The sequence below is a fragment of the Bombina bombina genome, chromosome 4 (genome assembly GCF_027579735.1).
Source record: "Bombina bombina isolate aBomBom1 chromosome 4, aBomBom1.pri, whole genome shotgun sequence".
NCBI lineage: Eukaryota > Metazoa > Chordata > Amphibia > Anura > Bombinatoridae > Bombina > Bombina bombina.
Genome location: NC_069502.1, coordinates 946599761 through 946625113, shown reverse-complemented (window position 1 = coordinate 946625113; position 25353 = coordinate 946599761). Strand labels below are relative to the sequence as shown.

Here is a 25353-nt window from a genome sequence, read left to right as displayed (position 1 = left end):
CCAGCATAAAAAGTTGGCATTTACCTTTTAACATCTGCCCGACAGCAGGGTAGCTCAGCAGGTTTAGGAGGTACTCTCCCTTCCATAGCCCTGTGGAAAATCATAAGCCTGAGTTAATTATGCTTAGGCTGTCAGGAGAAGGGCAGCATAAATGTATAGGAGGCGCAGTGAGAATTATGTCCCACCAGTTCCTATTGCTTTAAAGCCACCAAATGCTCTACTGTAGAGACTGATCAGGTCTAGGCTACACCTTAGAACAAAGCAGCACTCTCTGGCACTACTTTAAAAATAATAAACTTTTGATTGAAGAATCTAATCTAACACCTCACTTTACCTCTTCCTATCACTAACGTAGGCAAAGAGAATGACTGGAGTGGGAGGGAAGGGATGAGCTATATATAGCAGCTCTGCTGTGGTGCTCTTTGCCTCCTCCTGCTGACCAGGAGGTGAATATCCCACAAGTAAGGATGAAATCCGTGGACTCATCGTGTCTTTAAAAAGAAACAGAAAAAATGTGTATTCGTCTGAAAACGAATGCACATCTCTAGCATAAAATGCTTATAAACATTCTAACATTCTTGTACTAAATTATGGCAAATTAAAAAAAAATACCAGTTTTATTTGGGATCACAGCAAAATACTGTTAAAGATTTATTTTTACTATACGAAGTAAAATCAGAAATATATTGTTAAAGGGACACTGAACACAATTTTTTTTCTATCGTGATTCAGATAGAGCATTTAATTTTAAGCAACTTTCCTATTTACTCCTATTATCACATTTTCATTCTCTTGGTATCTTTATTTGAAATGCAAGAATTTAAGTTTAGATGCCGGCCCATTTTTGGTGAACACACTGTGTTGTTCTTGCTGTTTGGTGGGTAAATTCACCTACCAATAAACAAGTGCTTTCCATAGTCTGAACCAAAAAAAAGCTTAGATGCCTTCTTTTTCAAATAAAGAAAGCAAGAGAACGAAGAAAAATTGATAATAGGAGTAAATTAGAAAGTTGTTTAAAATTGCATGCTCTATCTGAATCGTGAAAGAAAAAATTTGGGTTCAGTGTCCCTTTAAGCACTTGTATCTATCTGTATACAGAAAATCACATGGTATCAAAGTTAAAGGTGTCATAACAACACATTTTTTACTTAATATATTAGTCTTTGTATTTATATTTACTTACTCGTATGATCATTATATCTCTCTATATAGTGCAGATAGTGTATTGCTCTATTCTTTGCCTAAGAAAAAAGAACAACATGTAAATTACAAAAAAAATCAATCATATGAGCAAATATCAGTAAAAGTCCTTAGGACAATCATTACAATATTGCTAACTACCTATAGTCATATTTTAAAAAAGAAAAAAGCAAAGTTGTTATATAATACTGAACAGCCTTCTCTCTTACGGATAACTCCCCAGTCTGTCTTTTAATATAAGAATTATACAATAACCTTTACACTGCAGAATGTAAGAAAAAAAGAAAAAATATATAATTTATGTTTACCTGATAAATTAATTTCTTTCATGTTGGTGAGAGTCCACTATCCTTTACTCCTAGGAATTATACTCCTCGCCACTAGGAGGAGGCAAAGATCCTAAAACTCCCAGAGTCCTTAAAACCCCTCCCACATTACTGGAAACTAGTCTGACGTATAGCCAAGCTACTCAAACTGCCACTAGAAAAATACAAAAAATCAAAATAGAAAAAAAATTGGGCAGGGGCTTGTAGACTCTCACCAGCATGACAGAAATACATTTATTAGGTAAGTATAAAACATAATTTATGCTTACCTGATAAATTCCTTTCTTCTGTAGTGTGATCAGTCCACGGGTCATCATTACTTGTGGGATATTAACTGCTCCCCTACAGGAAGTGCAAGAGGATTCACCCAGCAGAGTTGCTATATAGCTCCTCCCCTCTACGTCACCTCCAGTCATTCGACCAAGGACCAACGAGAAAGGAGAAGCCAAGGGTGTAGTGGTGACTGGAGTATAATTTAAAAAATATTTACCTGCCTTAAAAAACAGGGCGGGCCGTGGACTGATCACACTACAGAAGAAAGGAATTTATCAGGTAAGCATAAATTATGTTTTCTTCTGTTAAGTTTGATCAGTCCACGGGTCATCATTACTTGTGGGATACCAATACCAAAGCAAAAGTACACGGATGACGGGAGGGATAGGCAGGCTCTTTATACAGAAGGAACCACTGCCTGAAGAACCTTTCTCCCAAAAATAGCCTCCGAGGAAGCAAAAGTGTCAAATTTGTAAAATTTGGAAAAAGTATGAAGCGAAGACCAAGTTGCAGCCTTGCAAATCTGTTCAACAGAGGCCTCATTCTTAAAGGCCCAAGTGGAAGCAACAGCTCTAGTGGAATGAGCTGTAATTCTTTCAGGAGGCTGCTGTCCAGCAGTCTCATAAGCTAAACGAATTATGCTACGAAGCCAAAAAGAGAGAGAGGTAGCAGAAGCTTTTTGACCTCTCCTCTGACCAGAGTAAACGACAAACAGGGAAGACGTTTGTCGAAAATCTTTAGTTGCCTGTAAATAAAATTTAAGGGCACGAACTACATCCAGATTGTGCAAAAGACGTTCCTTCCTCGAAGAAGGATTTGGGCACAAGGATGGAACAACAATCTCCTGATTGATATTCCTGTTAGTGACTACCTTAGGTAAGAACCCAGGCTTAGTACGCAGAACTACCTTATCCGAGTGAAAAATCAAATAAGGAGAATCACAATGTAAGGCTGATAACTCAGAGACTCTTCGAGCCGAGGAAATAGCCATTAAAAATAGAACTTTCCAAGATAACAACTTTATATCAATGGAATGAAGGGGTTCAAACGGAACACCCTGTAAAACGTTAAGAACAAGGTTTAAACTCCATGGTGGAGCCACAGCTTTAAACACAGGTTTAATCCTGGCCAAAGCCTGACAAAAAGCCTGAACGTCTGGAACTTCTGACAGACGCTTGTGTAACAGAATGGACAGAGCTGAGATCTGTCCCTTTAAGGAACTAGCGGATAACCCCTTTTCTAAACCTTCTTGTAGAAAAGACAATATCCTAGGAATCCTAACCTTACTCCAAGAGTAACCTTTGGATTCGCACCAATATAGGTATTTACGCCATATTTTATGGTAAATCTTTCTGGTAACAGGCTTCCTAGCCTGTATTAAGGTATCAATAACTGACTCAGAAAAACCACGCTTTGATAAGATCAAGCGTTCAATTTCCAAGCAGTCAGCTTCAGAGAAGTTAGATTTTGATGTTTGAAAGGACCCTGAATCAGAAGGTCCTGTTTCAGAGGTAACGACCAAGGTGGACAGAATGACATGTCCACCAGATCTGTATACCAAGTCCTGCGTGGCCATGCAGGCGCTATTAGAATCACTGATGCTTTCTCCTGTTTGATTCTGGCAATCAATCGAGGAAGCATCGGGAAAGGTGGAAACACATGAGCCATCCTGAAGGTCCATGGTGCTGTCAAGGCATCTATCAGGACCGCTCCCGGATCCCTGGATCTGGACCCGTAGCGCGGAAGCTTGGCGTTCTGTCGAGACGCCATGAGATCTATCTCTGGTTTGCCCCAACGTCGAAGTATTTGGGCAAAGACCTCTGGATGAAGTTCCCACTCCCCCGGATGAAAAGTCTGACGACTTAAGAAATCCGCCTCCCAGTTCTCCACTCCCGGGATGTGGATTGCAGACAGGTGGCAAGAGTGAGACTCTGCCCAGCGAATTATCTTCGATACTTCCATCATTGCTAGGGAGCTTCTTGTCCCTCCCTGATGGTTGATATAAGCTACAGTCGTGATGTTGTCCGACTGGAACCTGATGAACCCCCGAGTTGCTAACTGGGGCCAAGCCAGAAGAGCATTGAGGACTGCTCTCAATTCCAGAATGTTTATTGGAAGAAGACTCTCCTCCTGATTCCATAGTCCCTGAGCCTTCAGAGAATTCCAGACAGCGCCCCAACCTAGTAGGCTGGCGTCTGTTGTTACAATTGACCAGTCTGGCCTGCTGAATGGCATTCCCCTGGACAGATGTGGCCGATAAAGCCACCATAGAAGAGAATTTCTGGTCTCTTGAATGGAATGAAGGACACGGCATGCACTTTGAAGTTTTGTTAACCTGTCCTCTGTCAGGTAAATCTTCATTTCTACAGAATCTATCAGAGTCCCCAGGAAGGGAACTCTTGTGAGTGGAAAGAGAGAACTTTTCTCTTCGTTCACTTTCCATCCATGCGACCTTAGAAATGCCAGTACTATCTCTGTATGAGATTTGGCAGTTTGAAAGCTTGAAGCTTGTATCAGTATGTCGTCTAAGTACGGAGCTACTGAAATTCCTCGCGGTCTTAGTACCGCCAGAAGAGTGCCCAGAACCTTTGTGAAGATTCTTGGAGCCGTAGCCAGTCCGAATGGAAGAGCTACAAACTGGTAATGCCTGTCTAAAAAGGCAAACCTTAGATACCGGTAATGACTTCTGTGAATCGGTATGTGAAGGTAAGCATCCTTTAAATCCACTGTGGTCAAGTACTGACCCTCTTGGATCATGGGCAAAATTGTTCGAATAGTTTCCATCTTGAACGATGGAACTCTTAGGAATTTGTTTAGGATCTTTAAATCCAAGATTGGCCTGAAGGTTCCCTCTTTTTTGGGAACTACAAACAGATTTGAGTAAAACCCTTGTCCTTGTTCCAACCGCGGAACTGGATGGATCACTCCCATTAATAAAAGATCTTGTACGCAGCGTAGAAACGCTTCCTTCTTTGTTAGGTTTGTTGACAACCTTGACAGATGAAATCTCCCTCTTGGGGGAGAGGATTTGAAGTCCAGAAGGTATCCCTGAGATATGATCTCTAACGCCCAGGGATCCTGAAAATCTCTTGCCCAAGCCTGGGCGAAGAGGGAAAGTCTGCCCCCCACTAGATCCGGTCCCGGATCGGGGGCCCTCAATTCATGCTGTCTTAGGGGCAGCAGCAGGTTTTCTGGCCTGTTTGCCCCTGTTCCAGGACTGGTTAGGTTTCCAGCCTTGTCTGTAGCGAGCAACAGCTCCTTCCTGTTTTGGTGCAGAGGAAGTTGATGCTGCTCCTGCTTTGAAATTACGAAAGGAACGAAAATTGGACTGTCTAGCCTTGGCTTTGGCCTTGTCCTGAGGCAGGGCATGACCTTTACCTCCTGTAATGTCATCAATAATCTCTTTCAAGCCGGGCCCGAGTAAGGTCTGCCCTTTGAAAGGAATATTAAGCAATTTAGATTTAGACGTAACATCAGCTGACCAGGATTTTAGCCACAGAACTCTGCGTGCCTGAATGGCGAATCCTGAATTTTTAGCCGCAAGTTTAGTTAAATGTACTACGGCATCTGAAATAAATGAATTAGCTAACTTAAGGAATTTAAGTTTGTGTGTGATGTCATCTAGTGTGGATGATTGAAGTGTCTCTTCCAGAGACTCAAACCAAAATGCTGCTGCAGCCGTGACAGGCGCAATACATGCAAGAGGTTGCAATATAAACCCTTGTTGAACAAACATTTTCTTAAGGTAACCCTCTAATTTTTTATCCATTGGATCTGAAAAAGCACAGCTATCCTCCACTGGGATAGTGGTACGCTTAGCTAAAGTAGAAACTGCTCCCTCCACCTTAGGGACCATTTGCCATAAGTCCCGTGTGGCGGCGTCTATTGGAAACATTTTTCTGAATATAGGAGGGGGTGAGAAAGGCACACCGGGTCTATCCCACTCCTTAGTAACAATGTCAGTAAGTCTCTTAGGTATAGGAAAAACGTCAGTACTCGTCGGTACCGCAAAATATTTATCCAACCTACACATTTTTTCTGGGATTGCAACTGTGTTACAATCATTCAGAGCCGCTAATACCTCCCCTAGTAACACACGGAGGTTCTCAAGCTTAAATTTAAAATTTGAAATGTCTGAGTCCAGTTTATTTGGATCAGAACCGTCACCCACAGAATGAAGCTCTCCGTCTTCATGTTCTGCAAACTGTGACGCAGTATCAGACATGGCCCTTGCATTATCAGCGCACTCTGTTCTCATCCCAGAGTGATCACGTTTACCTCTTAGTTCTGGTAGTTTAGCCAAAACTTCAGTCATAACAGTAGCCATATCTTGTAATGTGATTTGTAATGGCCGCCCAGATGCACTCGGCGCTACAATATCACGCACCTCCTGAGCGGGAGATGCAGGTACTGACACGTGAGGCGAGTTAGTCGGCATAACTCTCCCCTCGTTGTTTGGTGAAATATGTTCAATTTGTACAGATTGACTATTTTTTAAAGTAGCATCAATACATTTAGTACATAAATTTCTATTGGGCTCCACTTTGGCATTAACACATATAGCACAGATATCTTCCTCTGAATCAGACATGTTTAACACACTAGCAAATAAACAGCAACTTGGAAATACTTTTCAAAGTAATTTACAAATAATATGAAAACGAACTGTGCCTTTAAGAAGCACAGAAAAATATTATAACAGATAAAATAATTAAGTTATAGCATCAATCTTTGTCAGAATATACAGTTTTAGCAAAGGATTGTTCCCCTCAGCAAATGATAACTAACCCAGGCAGCAGAAAAAAAATACACAAATAAACGTTTTTTATATCACAGTCAATTACAATCAGCACAGCTCTGCTGTATGATTACTTCCCTCAAAAAAGACTCTTGAGATCCCTGAACTCTGTAGAGATGAACCGGATCATGCAGGAAGAAAATGAACCTCTGACTGAGTTTTTCTGATGCATAGTGAAAGCACCAAAATGGCCCCTCCCCCACACACATAACAGTGAGAGGGATCAGTGAACTGCTCTAATTTAAATCAAAACTATTGCCAAGTGGAAAAAAAGTGCCCAAAACATTTTTTCACAAAGTACCTCAGAGAAAAAAACGTTTTTACATGCCAGCAAAAAAACATTTTACCTCAATAATTAATTGTCATTTAAAACCTATTGCAAGTCCCTGCAAAATAGGTTAAGTCTATGTATACAGTTTAAAAGCCAGAGAAGTACCATTTCCCAGAAAACTGAAGTGTAAAATATACATACATGACAGCCTGATATCAGCTACATCTACTGCATTCAAGGCTGAGTTTACATTATAACGGTATGGCAGGATTTTCTCATCAATTCCATGTCAGAAAATAATAAACTGCTACATACCTCTTTGCAGATTAATATGCCTGCTGTCCCCTGATCTGAAGTTTACCTCACTCCTCAGATGGCCGAGAAACAGCAATATGATCTTAACTACTCCGGCTAAAATCATAGAAAAACTCAGGTAGATTCTTCTTCAAATTCTACCAGAGAAGGAATAACACACTCCGGTGCTATTATAAAATAACAAACTTTTGATTGAAGATATAAAAACTAAATATATCACCATAATCCTCTCACACATCCTATCTAGTCGTTGGGTGCAAGAGAATGACTGGAGGTGACGTAGAGGGGAGGAGCTATATAGCAACTCTGCTGGGTGAATCCTCTTGCACTTCCTGTAGGGGAGCAGTTAATATCCCACAAGTAATGATGACCCGTGGACTGATCACACTTAACAGAAGAAATTATATTTTCTTTTATAAATAATAATGCAGCATTTTTGGCTGTAACCAATTTTCAACATCATTTTTAGTTTTGGAGGGTTCCCAATCCCAATGTGTTCATGCAATCTAATGTGTACAAGCAAACCTAAAAAAGAGAGTTTAACATTGAACAGTCCAGTATGTTATTTAATGGTGCATTCTTCTGAGCTGTCAAATACTATTTCATATTTTAGTGAAATAGCTGCACAGAATAAGCATCACAACATCCAAACAGCAAAATCAATTACTCTATAGTACAATATAGAGAATACAAAGACATTTCTTGATAGTGTGTGTGTATATATATATATATATATATATATATATATATACACACATATATATATATACATATATACACACACACACACACACGCATACATATATATTACATACACACATATATATTACATACACACATACATACACAGCTACTCTTTAAGGCAGCTTACATAGAAAACAAAAGAAAGTAAGTGACTATACTATTTAATTATTACATTGTTATTACATAATATTAATATTACTGCAATATTAAATATAATTTGGAAAATCTCTGCAACACAATGTCAGTGCAATATCTGCCACTGCTGCAAACAAAACAGGCAAACAAATATTACTTACTTTCCTAAGTGCTACCATTCTGTCAGTGGCTTTCCCCAGTGCAAAACCTGAAACAAATATGTAAATAAAACTTAATAAATGCAAAGCGTTACAAAAGTGCACAGAGAGAGAAAAAAAAAGAAAATATTGCAATTTTTTTTAAAGATTTTGAACATTTTGCCAAATTTACAACGGAGGAGGGAATAACACTACATTTTATTCATATATCTTAACTCTTGAAATTATATGTGAAAACAAGAGGCAACACATAAAAGTGATAAGTTGTAACGTCCTTTAATAAGAATCCTGAGAAACACATTTTTGTTGCATGGTATAAACCAGTTCTGAGCCTATAAAGATTTAACTTATGATTAATGGTAAATATACACAATACAGATATAAAGCAAATTGTATTGGGACAGAAGAAGGGAAAAAACAAAATTTGTGCTTACCTGATAAATGTATTTCTTTCTTGACACAGCGAGTCCACGGATCATCATTAATTACTGTTGGGAATATCACTCCTGGCCAGCAGGAGGAGGCAAAGAGCACCACAGCAAAGCTGTTAAATATCACTTCCCTACCCACAATCCAGTGTCATTCGACCAAGGGAAAGGAGAGAAAGTAAATGACATAAGGTGCAGAGGTGCCTGAAGTTTATATACAAAAAACCTGTCTTGAAAAAAACAGGGAGGGCCGTGGACTCACCGTGTCAAGAAAGAAAGAAATTTATTAGGTAAGCATACATTTTGTATTCTTTCTAATGACACGGTGAGTCCACGGATCATCATTAATTACTGTTTGGAATCAATACCCAAGCCAGAGGACACAGATGATACGGGAGGGACAAGACAGGAACCTAAACATAAGGTAACACTGCTAGAAGACCCTTTCAACCAAACGAACCACAGCCGAGGTAAAAGTATCAAACTTATAAATCTTAGAAAAAAAGAGCAAAGAAGGCCAAGACGCCCTCTTTACGATCCATTCTACAGAAGCCTTACTTGGAGGCCCAAAGAGCGGAATGTCTAAGAATAACACTTCTGAACTAGAGGATAAGAGAAGAGAGGAATCTTTCTGGCCACTATGTCTATCCAGAAAAACAAACAAATACAGAAGACTGACAAAGTCCTTCGTGGTCTGTAGATAAAATCTAAGGCCCCGCACAACAATTAAGATGTGCAAAAGACGCTCTTTAGGAGAAGAAGGATTAGGACCGGAGAAGGAACAAAAGTTACTGATTAAAAACTCTGTCCGAAAGGAACCAAACATGGTATGAAGAACTGCCTCATCTGCCTGAAATACGAGATTGAGAGGAACCACAAGGCACTGGATGTGACACCAGAGAAACTTGGGACGCAAAGGAGAAGCTGTACTGAACAGCATCATCCAAGGATACATTAGGTTCAGAGGTTAACATATAAATATTATAAATATAAAATATATTAAATATTTGCCACAGAAACCACAGTGACACCCCTGTCCTGAAATTATACCATAACTGTCAGGAAAAGTATGAATGACAGCTGAATGTTGTAAATCAAGACATCCTAAATACATAGGAACATAATTTGGTTGAAATAAAAAATGCCCAACAAACAGCCCACATAGGCTGGAAGAGCACAGCAGATTTAACCCCATATAGGCTGGAGCACTATAGGCTGGAGGTTAAATTAAAATATAAATAACAGATAAAGTTAATAATAAAACACAAGATAGAGCTTCCTGACTGTGTGAATATAAGACGATAAAAAACTGAAGAATAAAAAACGTAATCTAGCATAGTGCCTGAACGGCAGCTAAACAAACACTAATTACACGTAACAACAGCTGCGATAACAGTTCTTATGTTGACATAGAAATCTCACTATCAACCCCATGCTCCGAACTTAAGGAGACAAGGGGGTGTGGCCAACACCGGCTCAGAAGGAGAGCCTAAAATGGCAATTCTCTGCCAAAACAAGGAAGGAGGCGGAACTCAACTGACTAATTTCACGAGTGGACAGAGATGCAGAGCGCAGCTATAATTATCACACGCCTCATTGCTTTGGCAGCTAAAAAGTAAAGAAAGTGCCATTTAAAACATTACACACAATGATAATCTGAAGGAAGCCCAACACTGCGCTGCTCAACATTAAAGAGCGCGCTCCTTCTAAGGATAGTATTCTAGCAATTCATAGTAGGATTAAGTACCCTTAAAACAAATATACAGGGGCTCAGGAAAAAAAACCTGAGAAACACTGCACTCATCATCCCAAACACTAGTGAGATGTATTAACCCCTATGAGCCAAAACCATAAACAGGGAATACTCAATAAAAGTATTACCCCTAGTCTCCTGCCCCAAGGCAGAACATACAGTGATCTGAGATGTCATCGCAGACAATGCAGCATGTCTGCAGAAAGAACACAACCCATGCAGGAACTGTTAAACTTAGTGCTTTAACTTTGCAGCTATACTCTTCAAACAGAGCTGTGTTCTGGCTGCACTGTTTAAGTTTCCCAGTGCATCAAGAGAAAAGTGCTGTTTGAAGTTAACAGACAAATATGCAGTAGCACAGTAAAGCAGCAGTGCATTGATTATTAACTGGCTTTTTTCAAATACTCCCCTAGCCTTTCCCAGTCTGCAAAGCTGTTTGTTCTGAATGTAAGACATTCTTATGAGCATTGCACCTTTTTATTACTACATTTCTATGTTAGACCAAGAGAAAAAGAAACAAATTTATTCAAGAGACATTTTATAATTTAGTTTATCTGCAGCTAATTTGCAATGCAATTTTCAACTACTGCACTATATTATACAACGTTAAAAATGTTTTTATTCTTTAGTTAACCAACACATTGCAATTGAACTGGTGCTTTAGTGTAACTGCCTAATTTAAAATTGAATTTTATTTAAAAATAACCTGCAGAAAAATTTTCACTTAAAAAATTCTCATCGCAGAAAGTGAAAAAAAATTCTGCCACTGGGGTCTCCTGGTCACCAGTGCCTGCAACCTGCCTGAAATATCCTACCCCAGGATATATATGTGTCCCAAAAAAGACTGAGCCACTTACCTGTATCTAGCCGTCTGGCAGGGGGACAGCCTACCCAGCGTGAGAGGAAACTGCTCCTCACATAGGCCTGCAGAAAAAAGAAAGACAGAGTAAACTTACTCAGGCTTTTCATACCAGGGCAGCAACATGTTAGGAAAATGCAGCAAAGCACACTTTACAAGTTCCTAACTGCTTTAAAGCTACCACAGCCCTACTGAAGAGACTAACGTGGAGTACTGCTATACCCAAAAGTGATGGAAAGCAGAGCAATCCTGTCCTGACTTCAAAACAAAAAAAATCTTGATAGAAGAAATCTTTTAACAGACACCTAGTTACTTCACCACCTCCTTGCACTAGAGGCAAAGCGAATGACTGGGGATTGTGGGTAGGGAAGTGATATTTAACAGTTTTGCTGTGGTGCTCTTTTCCTCCTCCTGCTGGCCAGGAGTGATATTCACAACAGTAATTAATGATGATCTGTCACCGTGTCATTAGAAAGAAACAAAATTTATGCTTACCTGATAAATGTATTTATTTCCGGATATGGTGAGTTCACAACGTCATCATTTGCTGTTGGGAATATCACTCCTGGCCAGCAGGAGGAGGCAAAGAGCACCACAGACAAGCTGTATCACTCCCCTTCCCACAAACCCCAGTCATTTGACCGAATGGAAATGGATAAAAAAGGAGTAACACAAAGGTGTAGAGGTGCCTGAGGTTTAGACAAAAAAAAAAAAAAACTGTCTGAAAATAAAGGGGACGGGGTGGGGGAGTCGTGGACTCACAATATCCGGAAAGTTTTGTTTTATTTCTTAAGATATGGTGAGTCGATGACGTTGATCATTTACTATTGGGAACCAAATCCAAGCTAGAGGACACAGATGACTAGGGAGGGACAACACAGGTAGACCAAAAACAGAAGGCACTAGTGCTTGAAGAACATTTCTCCCAAAAGAAGCCTCATTCAGGAGGAGCATCAAACTTAAACACAGGCCAGATTCTGACCGAGGCCTGACAAAAAGATTGCACATCTGGCACGTACGCCAGACGCTTGTGTAACAAAACAGATAAAGCAGAAATCTGACCCTTCAGGGTACTGACTGACAAATCCTTCTCCAGGCCTTCCTGGAGAAAGGACAAAAGCATAGGAATCCTGACCCTACTCCAAGAGTAGCCCTGATTCACACCAATAAAGATATTTACGCTCTAATTTATGGTAAATCTTTCTAGTAACAGGCTTGTGAGCCTGAATCATGGTCTCAATGACCGACTCTCCAAGCAGTCAGAGAAACAAGATTTGGGTGAATGAAGGGACCCTGAATTAGAAGGTCCTTCCTCAGAGGTAATCTCCAAGGTGGAAGAGACGACATCTCCACTAGGTATGCATACTAGATCCTGCAAGGTCACACAGGGGCTATTAGAATCACTGATGCTCTCTCCTGTTTGATACGAGCAATGACTCATGGATTGAGAGCATATGGAGGAAAAAGGTATGCCAGCCTGAAATCCCAAAGGACCGCTAGAGCATCTATCAGAGCGGCCTGTAGATCTCTTGACCTTGAACCGCACCTTGGAAGCTTAGGGTTCTGCCGAGATGCCATCAGTTCCAGCTCCGGCACCCCCCATTTAAGATAGAAAACACCTCCGGATGGAGTGCCCACTCCCCGGGATAAAAAGTCTGTCTGCTCAGGAAATCCGTTTCCCAGTTGTCCACTCCTGGAATGTGGATGGCAGATAGACAGCAAATGTGAACTTCCGCCCACTGAACAATCCGAGGTACTTCCTTCATTGCTAAGGAACTCCCTGGTGGTTGATGTAAGCCACTGAGGTTATGTTGTCCGAATGTAACTTGATAAACCGGGCTGAAGACAACTGAGGCCAAGCCATCAGAGCATTGGAAATTGCTCTCAACTCCAAGATGTTGATGGGGAGTGCAGACTCTTCCCGAGTCTAAAGACCCTGCGCCTTGAATGATTCCCAGACTGCTCCCCAGCCCAGCAGGTTGGCATCCGTGGTGACTATCACCCAGGAAGGTCTCCGAAAGCATGTACCCTGAGACTGATGTTCCTGAAACAGCCACCACGGGAGAGAGTCTCTTGTCGACTGATCTAGATCAATTCTCTGAGACAGATCTGCATGGTCCCCATTCCATTGTCTGAGCATGCACAATTACAGAGCTCTTAAATGGAATCGAGCAAAGGGAATGATGTCCATGGAAGTGACCATCAGACCAATTACCTCTATACATTGAGCCACTGTTGGTCAAACAGTAGACTGTAGAGATAGGCAAGAAGTTTGTCATGACCTCCGTCAGAAATATTTTCATCGATAGGGAATCTATTATGGTCCCTAAGAAAACTACCCTTGGAGCTGGAACAAGGGAACTCTTTTCCAGATTAATTTTCCATCCGTGGGAGCACCGAAAAGACAACAATATCTTTGTGTGAGAGTTTGCTTGTTGAAAAGATGGCGTCTGAACCAATATATCATCCAGGTAGGGCGCCACTGCAATTCCCCCGAGACCGGATAACTGCCAAGAGAGCCCCCAGAACTTTTGAGAACATTCTGGGAGCTGTGGCAAGGCCAAACGGAAGAGCCACAAACTGAGTGTTTGTCCAGAAAGGCAAATCTCAGAAATTTGTGATGATCCCTGTGAATGGGAACATGAAGGTATGCATCCTTCAGGTCTATAGTCGTCATGAACTGACCCTCTTGCACTACAGGAAGAATGAAACGGATAGTTTCCATCTTGAAGGACGGTACTCCTTGTTTAGACACTTTTGGTCCAGAATAGGTCGCAAAGTACCCTCTTTTTTGGGAACCACAAACAGATTGGAATATAAACCTAGACCCTGTTCCTGTACTCGAACTATCCCTCCTAGGGAGGAAAGATTCTGCACACATTTCAAGAACGCCTCTCTTTTTATCTGGTCTGCAGATAATCTTGAGAGGTGAAACCTGCCCCTGGGAGGAAAGGTCTTGAATTCTAATTTGTAACCCTGGGATACTATATCTACAGCCCAAGGATCTGGGACATCTTATATCCATCTTGTATCCATGCTTGAGACAGCTGAGAAAGTTTGCCCCCCACTTGATCCGCTCCTGGATCGGGGGCAAACCCTTCATTCTGACTTAGACTCAGCAGCGGGTTTCTTAGAATGCTTTCCCTTGTTCCAAGACTGACTGGGTTTCCAAGAAGACTTGGATTGTTCCTGTTTGGTAGAGGACAAGGACGACTTCCCTCTGAAATTCCGAAAGGAATTAAAATTACTCTGACGTCCTTAAGGTGTATTCTTCTTGTCTTGCGGAAGAAAAGATCCCTTTCCACCCATAATATTAGAAATTATTTCTGCAAGACCAGGTCCAAACAAGGTCTTACCCTTGTAAGGAATCGCCAGAAGTTTGGACGTAGAAGACACATCGGCTGACCAAGATTTCAGCCACATTGCTCTGCGAGCTAGTAAAGCTAAGTCAGAAATTTTGGCTCCCAGTTTAAAAACCTGCACGGAAGCGTTGGTAATAAAGGAATTGGCTAGCTTAAGAGCTTTAATCCTGTCTTGAATCTCTTCCAAGGGAGTCTCCACCTGAAGAGAATCAGACAAGGTGTCGAACCAATAGGCTGCCACACTTGTCACAGTGGCAATACACACTGCAGGTTACCATTGGAGGCCTTGATGAGCATATATTTTCTTCAAATAAGCCTCTAGTTTTTTGTCCATTGGGTCCTTAAGGGAGCAGCTACCCTCAATAGGAATAGTAGTTTTCTTAGCCAGAAAAGAAATGGCCCCTTCTACTATAGGCACCGTTAGCCATGACTCTTTAATGGAGTCAGCGATAGGAAACATCTTTTTAAAGAGAGGAGACGGGGAAAATGGTATCCCTGGTCTCTCCCATTCCTGTGCTATAATCTAATGGTCTGGCACAGGAAACACCTCCACAGAGGAAGGAACCTCAAAGTATTTATTAAGTTTACTAGACTTCCTAGGGTTGACAGCGAAAGGGGTGTCAGAGTCGTCAAGCATAGCTATAACCTCCTTTAACAGTACACAGAGTTGTTCAAGCTTAAATCTGAAGGATACAACTTCAGCATCAGAAGAAGGAATTATACCGTCCGAATCTGAGATTTCACCCTCAGAAGCTACCGATGTATCCGACTAAGGTAGTAGAAGCTGGAGCAGAAACCTTGCTATCTGAATCTCTAATTTTCCTCTTGCGTTTCCCATGTAACATGGGAATGGCAGCTAATGCCGCAGATACCACAGAAGATATCTGGGCAGCAATTTCTGCTTGCAAATAAACTCCTCCAGGAGATTGAGAGGAACTGCAGGGCACTGCATGTGACGCCATTAAGGCTTGGGACGTCTGAGGAGAAAACTGTGGCATTGCCTGAACAGCATCAACCTGAGAGACTGGTGGCTCAGAAACAAAAAAGTTTATTCTTATTTTTTAAGGTTCTATCTATGCATGAGTTACAAAATGGCAAAGGCGGTACAACTTGATCGTCCAAGCACAGAGTACACTTGTCCATAAGAACAGCATCCTGTTCCATGGTTAGGAAAAAATTAATTTTTGCAATTAAGGACAAAAATTTTGAAAATGATACTTGAGGGACTGTCCCTTTAAGAGACCTCAACGTAAAGAAACTGCAGAGTTAAGTCAAAATTGTGCCCTCACAGTGATTGGGATTTATCCCCATAGAGTAAGAAGGATTATCCCCAATTAATATACAGTATTGGGCAGCAATAAAAAAATTAAACGTTTCGGTTTAAATTGAATAAATAATTGTCAGCACCTCTACACCTCAGCCCTTTGCGACTGAGGTGCCCATCTGCCTCCGCAATAGACCCAGAGGATAACAGGACTCTATCGACTGAACTCCGTGCTTCGCAACCGCTCTATGAAGTTACAAGGAGCGGAACAGGAGCACACATGACCGGCCTGAGAAGCTGTGCCAAAACGAAAGCGTGCGCTTCAGCCGGAGGAGGAGCTAATAAAAATGACGATGCTTCTTCTAAACAAAGTCGCAGCCTGAATACATATCCCATCATGCGAAATTAACAGTTTCCCTCAAAAAAAAAGTGCAAATAATAAACTTATGAGCCAAAGGTATGGGGTTAACTCTTTCCTTGCCATAAAGGAAGGTAACCCCAGTCTCTATATCACATGCATATTGTGCCTGCCACTGCCTTAAAGCGACCCTGAACCCAGGATTCTAGTCCAAAGAATGGTGCAAGAACCATAGGTTAACCCCTTCAGTGCCAGCATCCTAGCCCCAGAAGACAAAAGGCACTTACCTGCACATCCAGCTGTCCAGCAGGAGGACAGCACAGCCGGTATGAGAGGACGCCACTCCTCACAGAGACCTGTGGAAAAAAGAAAGAACAGAGTAAACCTACTCTGGCATTCTATACAGGGGGAGCAACATGTTAGGAAAACGCAGTGAGGCCCACCCCACAAGTTCCTAACTGCTTTAAAGCCAGCACTGCTCTACTGAAGAGGCTAACATGGACTACGGCTGGACCCAGACTGAAAAGGGAAAGAACAGAATAAACCTACTCTGGCTTTCTTAAGTAGTTAAAAACTTGCTTGAAGTAAAAGAAATCCAATTTTCTTCAGACACCTAAAACTTCACCGCCTCCATGCATCAAGGCAAAGAGAATGACTAGGGTTTGTGGGAAGTGTAATGATACTTAATAGCTTGGCTGTGGTGCTCTTTGCCTCCTCCTGCTGGCCAGGAGTGATATTCCCAACAGTAAATGATGACGTTGTGGACTCACCATAACTTAGGAATGAAATACATTTTTAAATTATACTTACTAGCAGAAGCAATAACTATTGTATCAGTGTTTGTGTGTCACAACTTTTATTATTTTAAAAACCAGATTTAGACTTGTGTCAATTCCTTTTTTTTCAACAATTTTCATTGAGGTTAAAAATGCAGTATAACAGATAAATGATATTACAAAAATCATAGAGATATGTAAAGAGAGGAACATATCGGTCATTTGAACCTCAGCATATAAACAAATATATTACATCGCAAAAACACTGGGCATGTTGAAGATAAACCTCACATTTTTTGTTTTTTAACCTCAGAACAATATAAATTGTTATTAATATTATATTAACATAGACACGTAGTAACGTGCATTAAACATATGATAGAAATAACATATACTTTTCCCAAATACTAAGAATTAGAGTAAAAACCTCAAGGGGGAGATAGCTTGTAATAGACTGTGTCATACTATGTATTGTATAATCAAAAGAGTAGACATATTTTGTTCTGCTGTGGGAAAATCTACATAAGTGTAAAATTTATATTATAACACAATAAACTTCATATGGACCCAAAATAATGCAATAGACAAACAACAAACTATGGCTCATAATGAAAAAGGACTAAAAAAGAAAATGTATGTTTACCTGATAAATGTATTTCTTCCTTGACACGGTGAGTCCACGGATCATCATAATTACTGTTGGGAATATCACTCCTGACCAGCAGAAGGAGGCAAAGAGCACCACAGCAAAGCTGTTAAATACCACTCCCCTGCCCACAATCCCCAGTTATTCGACCAAAGGGAAAGGAGAAAGGAAGTAATATAAGGTGCAGAGGTGCCTGAGGTTTATAGAAAAAAAACTATCTGAAAAATACAGGGCGGGCCGTGGACTCACCGTGTCAAGAAAGAAAGAAATTTATCAGGTAAGCATACATTTTCTTTTCTTTCTAATGACACGGTGAGTCCACGGATCATCATAATTACTGTTCAGAACCAATACCCAAGCCAGAGTACATGGATGATAAGGGAGGGACAAGAGAGTAAACCTAAACAGAAGGCACCACTGCTTGAAGAACCTTTCTCCCAAAAGAAGCCTCAGTCGAAGCAAAAGTATCAAATTTGTAAAATTTAGAAAAAGTGTAGAAAGATTACCAAGTGGCAGCCTTGCAAATCTGTTCCACAGAAGCTCCATTTTTAAAAGCCCAAGAAGATGAGCTGTGATTTTATCAGGAGGCTGCTGTCCAGGAGTCTCATATGCCAAGCGAATAACACTCCTCAGCCAAAAAGAAAGAGAAGTAGCCGTAGCTTTCCGACCCTTGCACTTCCCAGAAAAAAACAACAAACAAAGAAGAAGACTGGCGAAAATCCTTAGTCACCTGCAAATAATACTTCAACGCACGAACCACATCCAGGTTGTGCAACAAACGTTTCTTATGAGAAGAAGGATTAGGACACAAAGAAGGAACAACGATTTCTTGATTAATATTCCTATCCGAAACCACTTTGGGAAGGAAACCTAAGGCAGTATGCAGGACCACCTTATCAGAATGGAAAAAAAAGGTGAGGAGCTTCACACTGCAATGCTGAAATCTCCAAAACTCTTTGAGCCAAATAAATGGCAACCAAAAATAAAACCTTTCAGGATAACATCTTAATATCCAAAGAATGCATAGGCTCAAAAGGAGCCTGTTGAAGAACTCTAAGAACCAAGGAGGAGTAACAAACATAAACATAGGCCGGATTCTAACCAGGGCCTGACAAAAAGATTGAACATCTGGCACATCCGCCAGACGCTTGTGTAACAAAAAAGATAAAGCAGAAATTTGACCCTTCAAGGTACTTGCAGATAAACTATTCTCCAGACCCTCCTGAAGAAAAGACAAAATCCAAGGAATCCTAACTCTACTCCAAGAGAACCCTCTGGATTCACATCAATACACATATTTACGCCATATCTTATAGTAAATTTTTCTAGTCACAGGCTTAAGAGCCTGAATCATAGTTTCAATAACCGGCTCAGAAAACCCACGCTTAGATAATATCAAGCGTTCAATCTCCAAGCAGTCAGCTTCAGAGAAACAAGATTTGGATGAAGGAAGTGCCCCTGAAGTAGAAGGTCCTTCCTTAACGGAAGTCTCCAAGGTGGAAGAGATGATATCTCCACCAGATTCAGAGCAATGAGAATCACCTATGCCCTCTCCTGCCTGATTTTAGCAATGACCCGTGGAAGGAGAGCGAACGGTGGAAAAACATACGCTAGACTGAAATTCCAAGGAACTACCAAAGCATCTATAAGTACAGCCTGAGGGTCCCTTGACTTCGACCCGTACCTTGGAAGCTTGGCATTCTGACGAGATGCCATGAGATCCATTTCCGGCTGTCCCCACTTGAGGATGAAGCTGGAAAACACCTCCGGATGGAGTTCCCACTCCCCCGGATGAAAGGTCTGTCGCTTCCCAATTGTCCACCCCTGGAATATGGATTGCAGACAGAAAGCAGTAGTGGGCCTCCACCCACTGAATAATCTTGGCTACCTCTGTCATGGTCAAGGAACTCTGAGTTCCTCACTGATGATTGATGTAAGCCACTGAGGTTATGTTGTCCGACTGGAACCTTATAAACTGGGCTAAAGCTAACTGGCCAGAAGAGCATTGAAGATTGCCCTCAGTTCTAGGATATTTATGGGAAGAATTGACTCCTCCCAAGTCCATAGACCCTGAGCCTTTAACAAGACCCAGACAGCTCCCCATCCCAGCAGACTGGCATCTGAGGTCATGATCACCCACGATGGTCTACAAAAACAAGTTCCCTGAGAGAGATGATCCTGAGACAACCACCACAGAAGAGAGTCCCTTGATGCCTGATCCAGATCTATTCACAGAGACAGATCCACATAATCCCCGTTCAATTAACTGAGCATGCATAACTGCAGAGGCTTGAGGTGGAACCGAGCAAACGGTATGATGTCCATAGCCGACACTATCAGACCAATGACCTCCATACACTGAGCCACTGACGGCGGAAGAGAGGACTAAAGGGCAAGACAAGAATTGAAGATCTTTGTTTTTCTGGCCCCTGTCAGAAAAATCTTCATAGATAGAGAGTCTATGATTGTTCCCAAGAACACCACCCTTGTAGCTGATATCAAGGAACTTTTTCCCAAATTCATCTTCCATCCGTGAAAACGCAGAAAAGACAACAACATCTCCGTGTGGGAGCTTGCTTGTTGAAAAGATGGCGCCTGAACTATAATGTTGTCCAGATAAGGCACCACAGCAACACCCCTCAATCGGAGCACCGCCAGCATTGCTCCCAGGACCTTTGAGAAAATCCTGGGTGCTGTTGCCAGACCGAACTGAAGAGCCACAAATTGAAAGTGCCTGTCTAGGAAAGTAAATCTCAGAAACTTGTGATGGTCCCTGTGGATGGGAATATGCAGATACGCATCCTTCAGATCTACCGTTGTCATGAATTGGCCCTCTTGAAAAAAAAAAGAATGGAACAAATAGTGTCCATCTTGAAAGACTGAACTCTGAGGAACTTGTTTACGCTCTTGAGATCTAAAATTGGTCTGAAAGTTCCCTCCTTTTTGGCAACCACGAACAGATTGGAATAGAATCCCAGATCCTGCTCCAGTACTGGAACAGGAACTATCACTCCCATGTCGGAAAGATCCTGAACACAATGGAAGAACGCCTCTCTCTTTATCTGGTCTACAGATAACCTAGAGAGAAGGAACCTGCCCCTGGGAGGAAAGGCCTTGAACTCTAACTGGGACATCCCAGACCCAAGCCTAAGCGAAAAAAGAAAGTCTGCCCTCCACAAAATCCATTCCCGGATCGGGGGCAGACCCTTCATTCTGACTTTGAGTCAGTAACGGGCTTCTTAGGATGCATCCCCTTGATCCAAGACTGATTGGACTTCCAGGAGGACTTAGACTGTTCCTGCTTGGAAGAGGAGGGGGAAGGCTTACCAGAAAAGTTTCAAAAGGAACTAAAATTACTCTGACAACCCTTCTGCTTATTTCTTTTATCCTGGGGAGAGAATGCTCCTTTCCTCCCGTAATATCAGAAATAATCTCAGCCAAACCCGGCCCAAACAAGGTCTTACCCTTGTAAGGAATCGACAGACACATCCGCAGACCAGGACTTCAACCATAAGGCTCTGCGCGCCAGTACAGCAAAGCCAGAAATATTTGCTTCCAATTTGATGGCCTGTAAGGAAGCATCCGTAATAAAGGAATTGGCCAACTTAAGAGCCTTAATCCTATCCTGGATCTCCTCAAGAGGAGTATCAGTCTGAATAGAATCAGACAAGGCATCAAATAAAACCGGAACACACCACTGAGCACTGATGAATAAATAAATAACTTTCCACTGCCCTGCATAGCTGCCCTACAAAATCATGTGCACCCCACAGAAAAAATGTAGACACGTCCATCAAACAGTATTAACTGTTAATGTGCCACAATCTTTTATATACAAAAAAAATGTAGCACTTACCAAAAGATGAATCTGCCTGGCAGCAGGGCAGCACACAAAGTTTAAGAGGCATCCTCCTCCCATGAACCTGTGGAAAAAAAGAAAGACTGTATAAACTTACACAGGCTTTCCAAAAAAGGCAGCAACAAACTGTTTGAGAGGCACAGTGGGGATTATACCCCACAAGTTCCCAAATGCTTAAAAGCTACCACTGCTCTACTGAAGAGACTGACATGGACTACGGCTAGACCCCAGCAAAGATCAGAACAACCTGCTCTGCTTTGAAAATAAACTCTTGATTGAAGAAATTCATTCAGACACATAACTTTACCACCTCCTTGCAACTATTTACAGGCAAAGAGAATGACTGGGGATTGTGGGTAGGGGAATGGTATTTAACAGCTTTGCTGTGGTGCTCTTTGCCTCCTCCTGCTGGTGAGGAGTGATATTCCCAACAGTAATTATGATGATCCGTGGACTCACTGTGTCATTAGAAAAAAAATGTAAGCAAAAGCACATCTGAGCCACATAGATTTGGGTATCAAGTTGGGGAGGAGTTATTCCGAAATGCGGTATGTTTAGAGGGAAACCGCACAATAGGACTCCTAACACAAGCACATAGTGTCAGAGGTCTATAAGGGGGGTAAGGGTGGAGATTAATCATATAACATAATAAGGATTCACCTGGATTTACTGATAACATTAAGGGACTTATTCAGTCCATTACAGCATATCTAAAAGTATGAGGGGGTCATCATTTATGTAAAATTTCAGCCGACAACTAGTCAACCCCTGCTAAGAGTACAAATAGCTAACAACATACCCTATTGGTGGTATTAAGTGAACAGTAACAATATTCAGTAAATTGATGAGAAACATCAGGAAATAAAGACTAGGGGATGAAAAATATATTCTGAATTAAAGGGACACTGAACCCAAATCTTTTCATTCGCGATTCAGATAGAGCATTCAATTTTAAGCAAATTTCTAATTTACTCCTATTATCAATTTTTATTCGTTCTCTTGCTATCTTTATTTGAAAAAGAAGGCATCAAATCTTTTTTGCTTCAGGACTCTGGTCAGTACTTTTTTTTATTTGGTGTATGAATGTATCCACCAATCAGCAAGGACAACCCAGGTTGTTCACCAAAAATGGGCCAGCATTTAAACTTACATTCTTGTATTTCATATAAAGATTACCAAGAGAATAAAAGAAAATTTGATAACAGGAGTAAATTAGAAAGTTGCTTAAAATTCCATGCTCTATCTGAATCACGAAAGAAAAAAAATTGGGTTCAGTGTCCCTTTAAAGTAGCCCCAGTATAATGAGGAACTTGTCTCCAAAGCAGCAAAATATAGTATGGACTGCATTGGTTCTGTTTAAATATAAATGTATCTTTATTAATATTGATAAATCTTATGGACTGGGTGTGAGCCCTACACCCAGCAACAGATGAAGATAATATATTGAGCTCTGTGGGTTTAACACCCAGCTAAAAGTACACATCAATGGAGCAGAGTATAAATTGCAGAACGTAGAAACCATATGGGGTTGCTTATGGGTTAATGGGAGAAATATGTACCACTAGTCTTTACTAAGGGTCATCATGAGGCTAAGTTTGGCAATGACAATAGCTTAGATTTCAATAGTTAGCATGGATATGTAGACATGCGTAACAGTTTGGTCAGCTATAAAAACTATAATGGTGAGATCTTGCAGGGGAGTCTCAAAAATAAGATAAGTATATTTTTTAGAGCAAAAATGATTGCATAAGCACATCAGTTAAAGGTACCACTACAGGAAAAAATAAACTCCCATATATCCTTCAAAATGAACAAACAAGAGTAATATAATAATTCACAACTAAATTTTTGTTGATGACAAAGCAATTGAAGTGACTTATCAACTAGGATGTGGGGCCAGCAAAACTTCACATGCATACAGATATGAGATATTAAATGAAGTGGTATGAGGCACTCTCAAAAAAAAAGAAAGAAAATTAAATACTATAATGTCTCTTCAAATCTGTGGATCTTCATTATTAATAGTATTATCATTTTGTCTAATGCTACAAATTGCAAACCCAGAGCTTATATCAATATTAACTGAAATGGTAAGGAATCATATTATATGGCAAATAAATGTTCAACGACTGTCATTCAGGAAAACAAGGCCCACACAGCGGTAAATAATAGAAAAACAATCTTGAGGGATAACCGTTAGTGAATCTGTCTTATCAAACAAGGTCCTTGGCAATAAGACCCCTTTCTAGCTGTCTTTGTTATCTTAGCCAATACCAGATCTATGCGGCTTGTCTGTAGTGCTTAGCTGCTGCAGTCTACAAATGAGGAGGGCCAACTCAGCAACTCTTGTATATCCGATGACGATCGCCAAGATGTAGGGAAGAAGATTGTGGGAAGTTGTCTGCCACTTCTTATATAGCTAACACACTACCTCCAGAATTACTTTACCCCCTTAGTTGACCACAAGGGGGATATGTCATAGTGTTTGGCTGCCAGAGTGCAGAGTTCTCATCAGATGTGTTAACTTCTTCGCATATAACGTTGTGTGCAGCACGGCGTAGCTTTTCCCTGCCACTGTATGCCGTATCATCGCCTTGTTGAAAATGTCCAATATGGCTGCCCATTCTTTGGGAAACGTCTGCTTCTGCGTAGTCGCTATTAGATGTGGCAATCTCAATGTCTTCATAGCTAGGGGTCCATAAGCCGGTCAGCCCCACGTGTATCTCCACTGACTGCTGTAACCCCACACGACCCACACAATGCCAGCGCCAGGCTGGAGAAATGATCAGCGAGGAGATGTGCCATTGCCGACTCCCAATCACTCAAGGCCTCAAACATGGTTAGCTTTCTCTGCATACAAAGAGAGAAGCGCTCTACCAGGAACGAACAACAGCTCAGTGGATTGTTCTATGGCGATTTACCACCCGGAAGCAGCCTCTTTTAGACCAGTGTGCTTTTCACAGAAGAAAACTTTCCTGAAGTATATCAGTCTGATCCCGCCAAGTAAGGTCAGTCCAGCCCCGAAATACCAGGCAATTCTCCTCTGAACAAGGAACATGACAACCCCAGACGATCGTTTCGGCCTCCTATGGGCCTCGTCAGTGAGGTGCAGCCACATTCCTCTAAGCACACTGGGCAAGGAGTCCACGTCTGGTTTCCCCCATCACCCATAGGGAGACTTCCCCAGGGTCATAATTATTTGCATACAAAGAGAGAAGCGCTCTACCAGGAACGAACAACAGCTCAGTGGATTGTTCTATGGCGATTTACCACCCGGAAGCAGCCTCTTTTAGACCAGTGTGCTTTTCACAGAAGAAAACTTTCCTGAAGTATATCAGCCTGATCCCGCCAAGTAAGGTCAGTCCAGCCCCGAAATACCAGGCAATTCTCCTCTGAACAAGGAACATGACAACCCCAGACGATCGTTTCGGCCTCCTATGGGCCTCGTCAGTGAGGTGCAGCCACATTCCTCTAAGCACACTGGGCAAGGAGTCCACGTCTGGTTTCCCCCATCACCCATAGGGAGACTTCCCCAGGGTCATAATTATTTGCATACAAAGAGAGAAGCGCTCTACCAGGAACGAACAACAGCTCAGTGGATTGTTCTATGGCGATTTACCACCCGGAAGCAGCCTCTTTTAGACCAGTGTGCTTTTCACAGAAGAAAACTTTCCTGAAGTATATCAGTCTGATCCCGCCAAGTAAGGTCAGTCCAGCCCCGAAATACCAGGCAATTCTCCTCTGAACAAGGAACATGACAACCCCAGACGATCGTTTCGGCCTCCTATGGGCCTCGTCAGTGAGGTGCAGCCACATTCCTCTAAGCAC

At 41.5% G+C, this 25353-nt stretch overlaps 1 protein-coding gene across 1 annotated transcript in view; it reads right to left on the bottom strand.

Moving 5' to 3' along the window:
- The window catches only part of MRPS5 (mitochondrial ribosomal protein S5), a 404252-nt gene that overhangs the window by 43919 nt on the left and 334980 nt on the right, over positions 1-25353 (bottom strand). The window contains exons 4-5 of the mRNA XM_053712599.1: positions 8224-8270; positions 1184-1241 (exon numbers count right to left, since the gene is read on the bottom strand). Coding sequence (XP_053568574.1) covers positions 1184-1241; positions 8224-8270 — 105 coding nt within the window. The remainder of the gene's footprint in view (positions 1-1183; positions 1242-8223; positions 8271-25353) is intronic.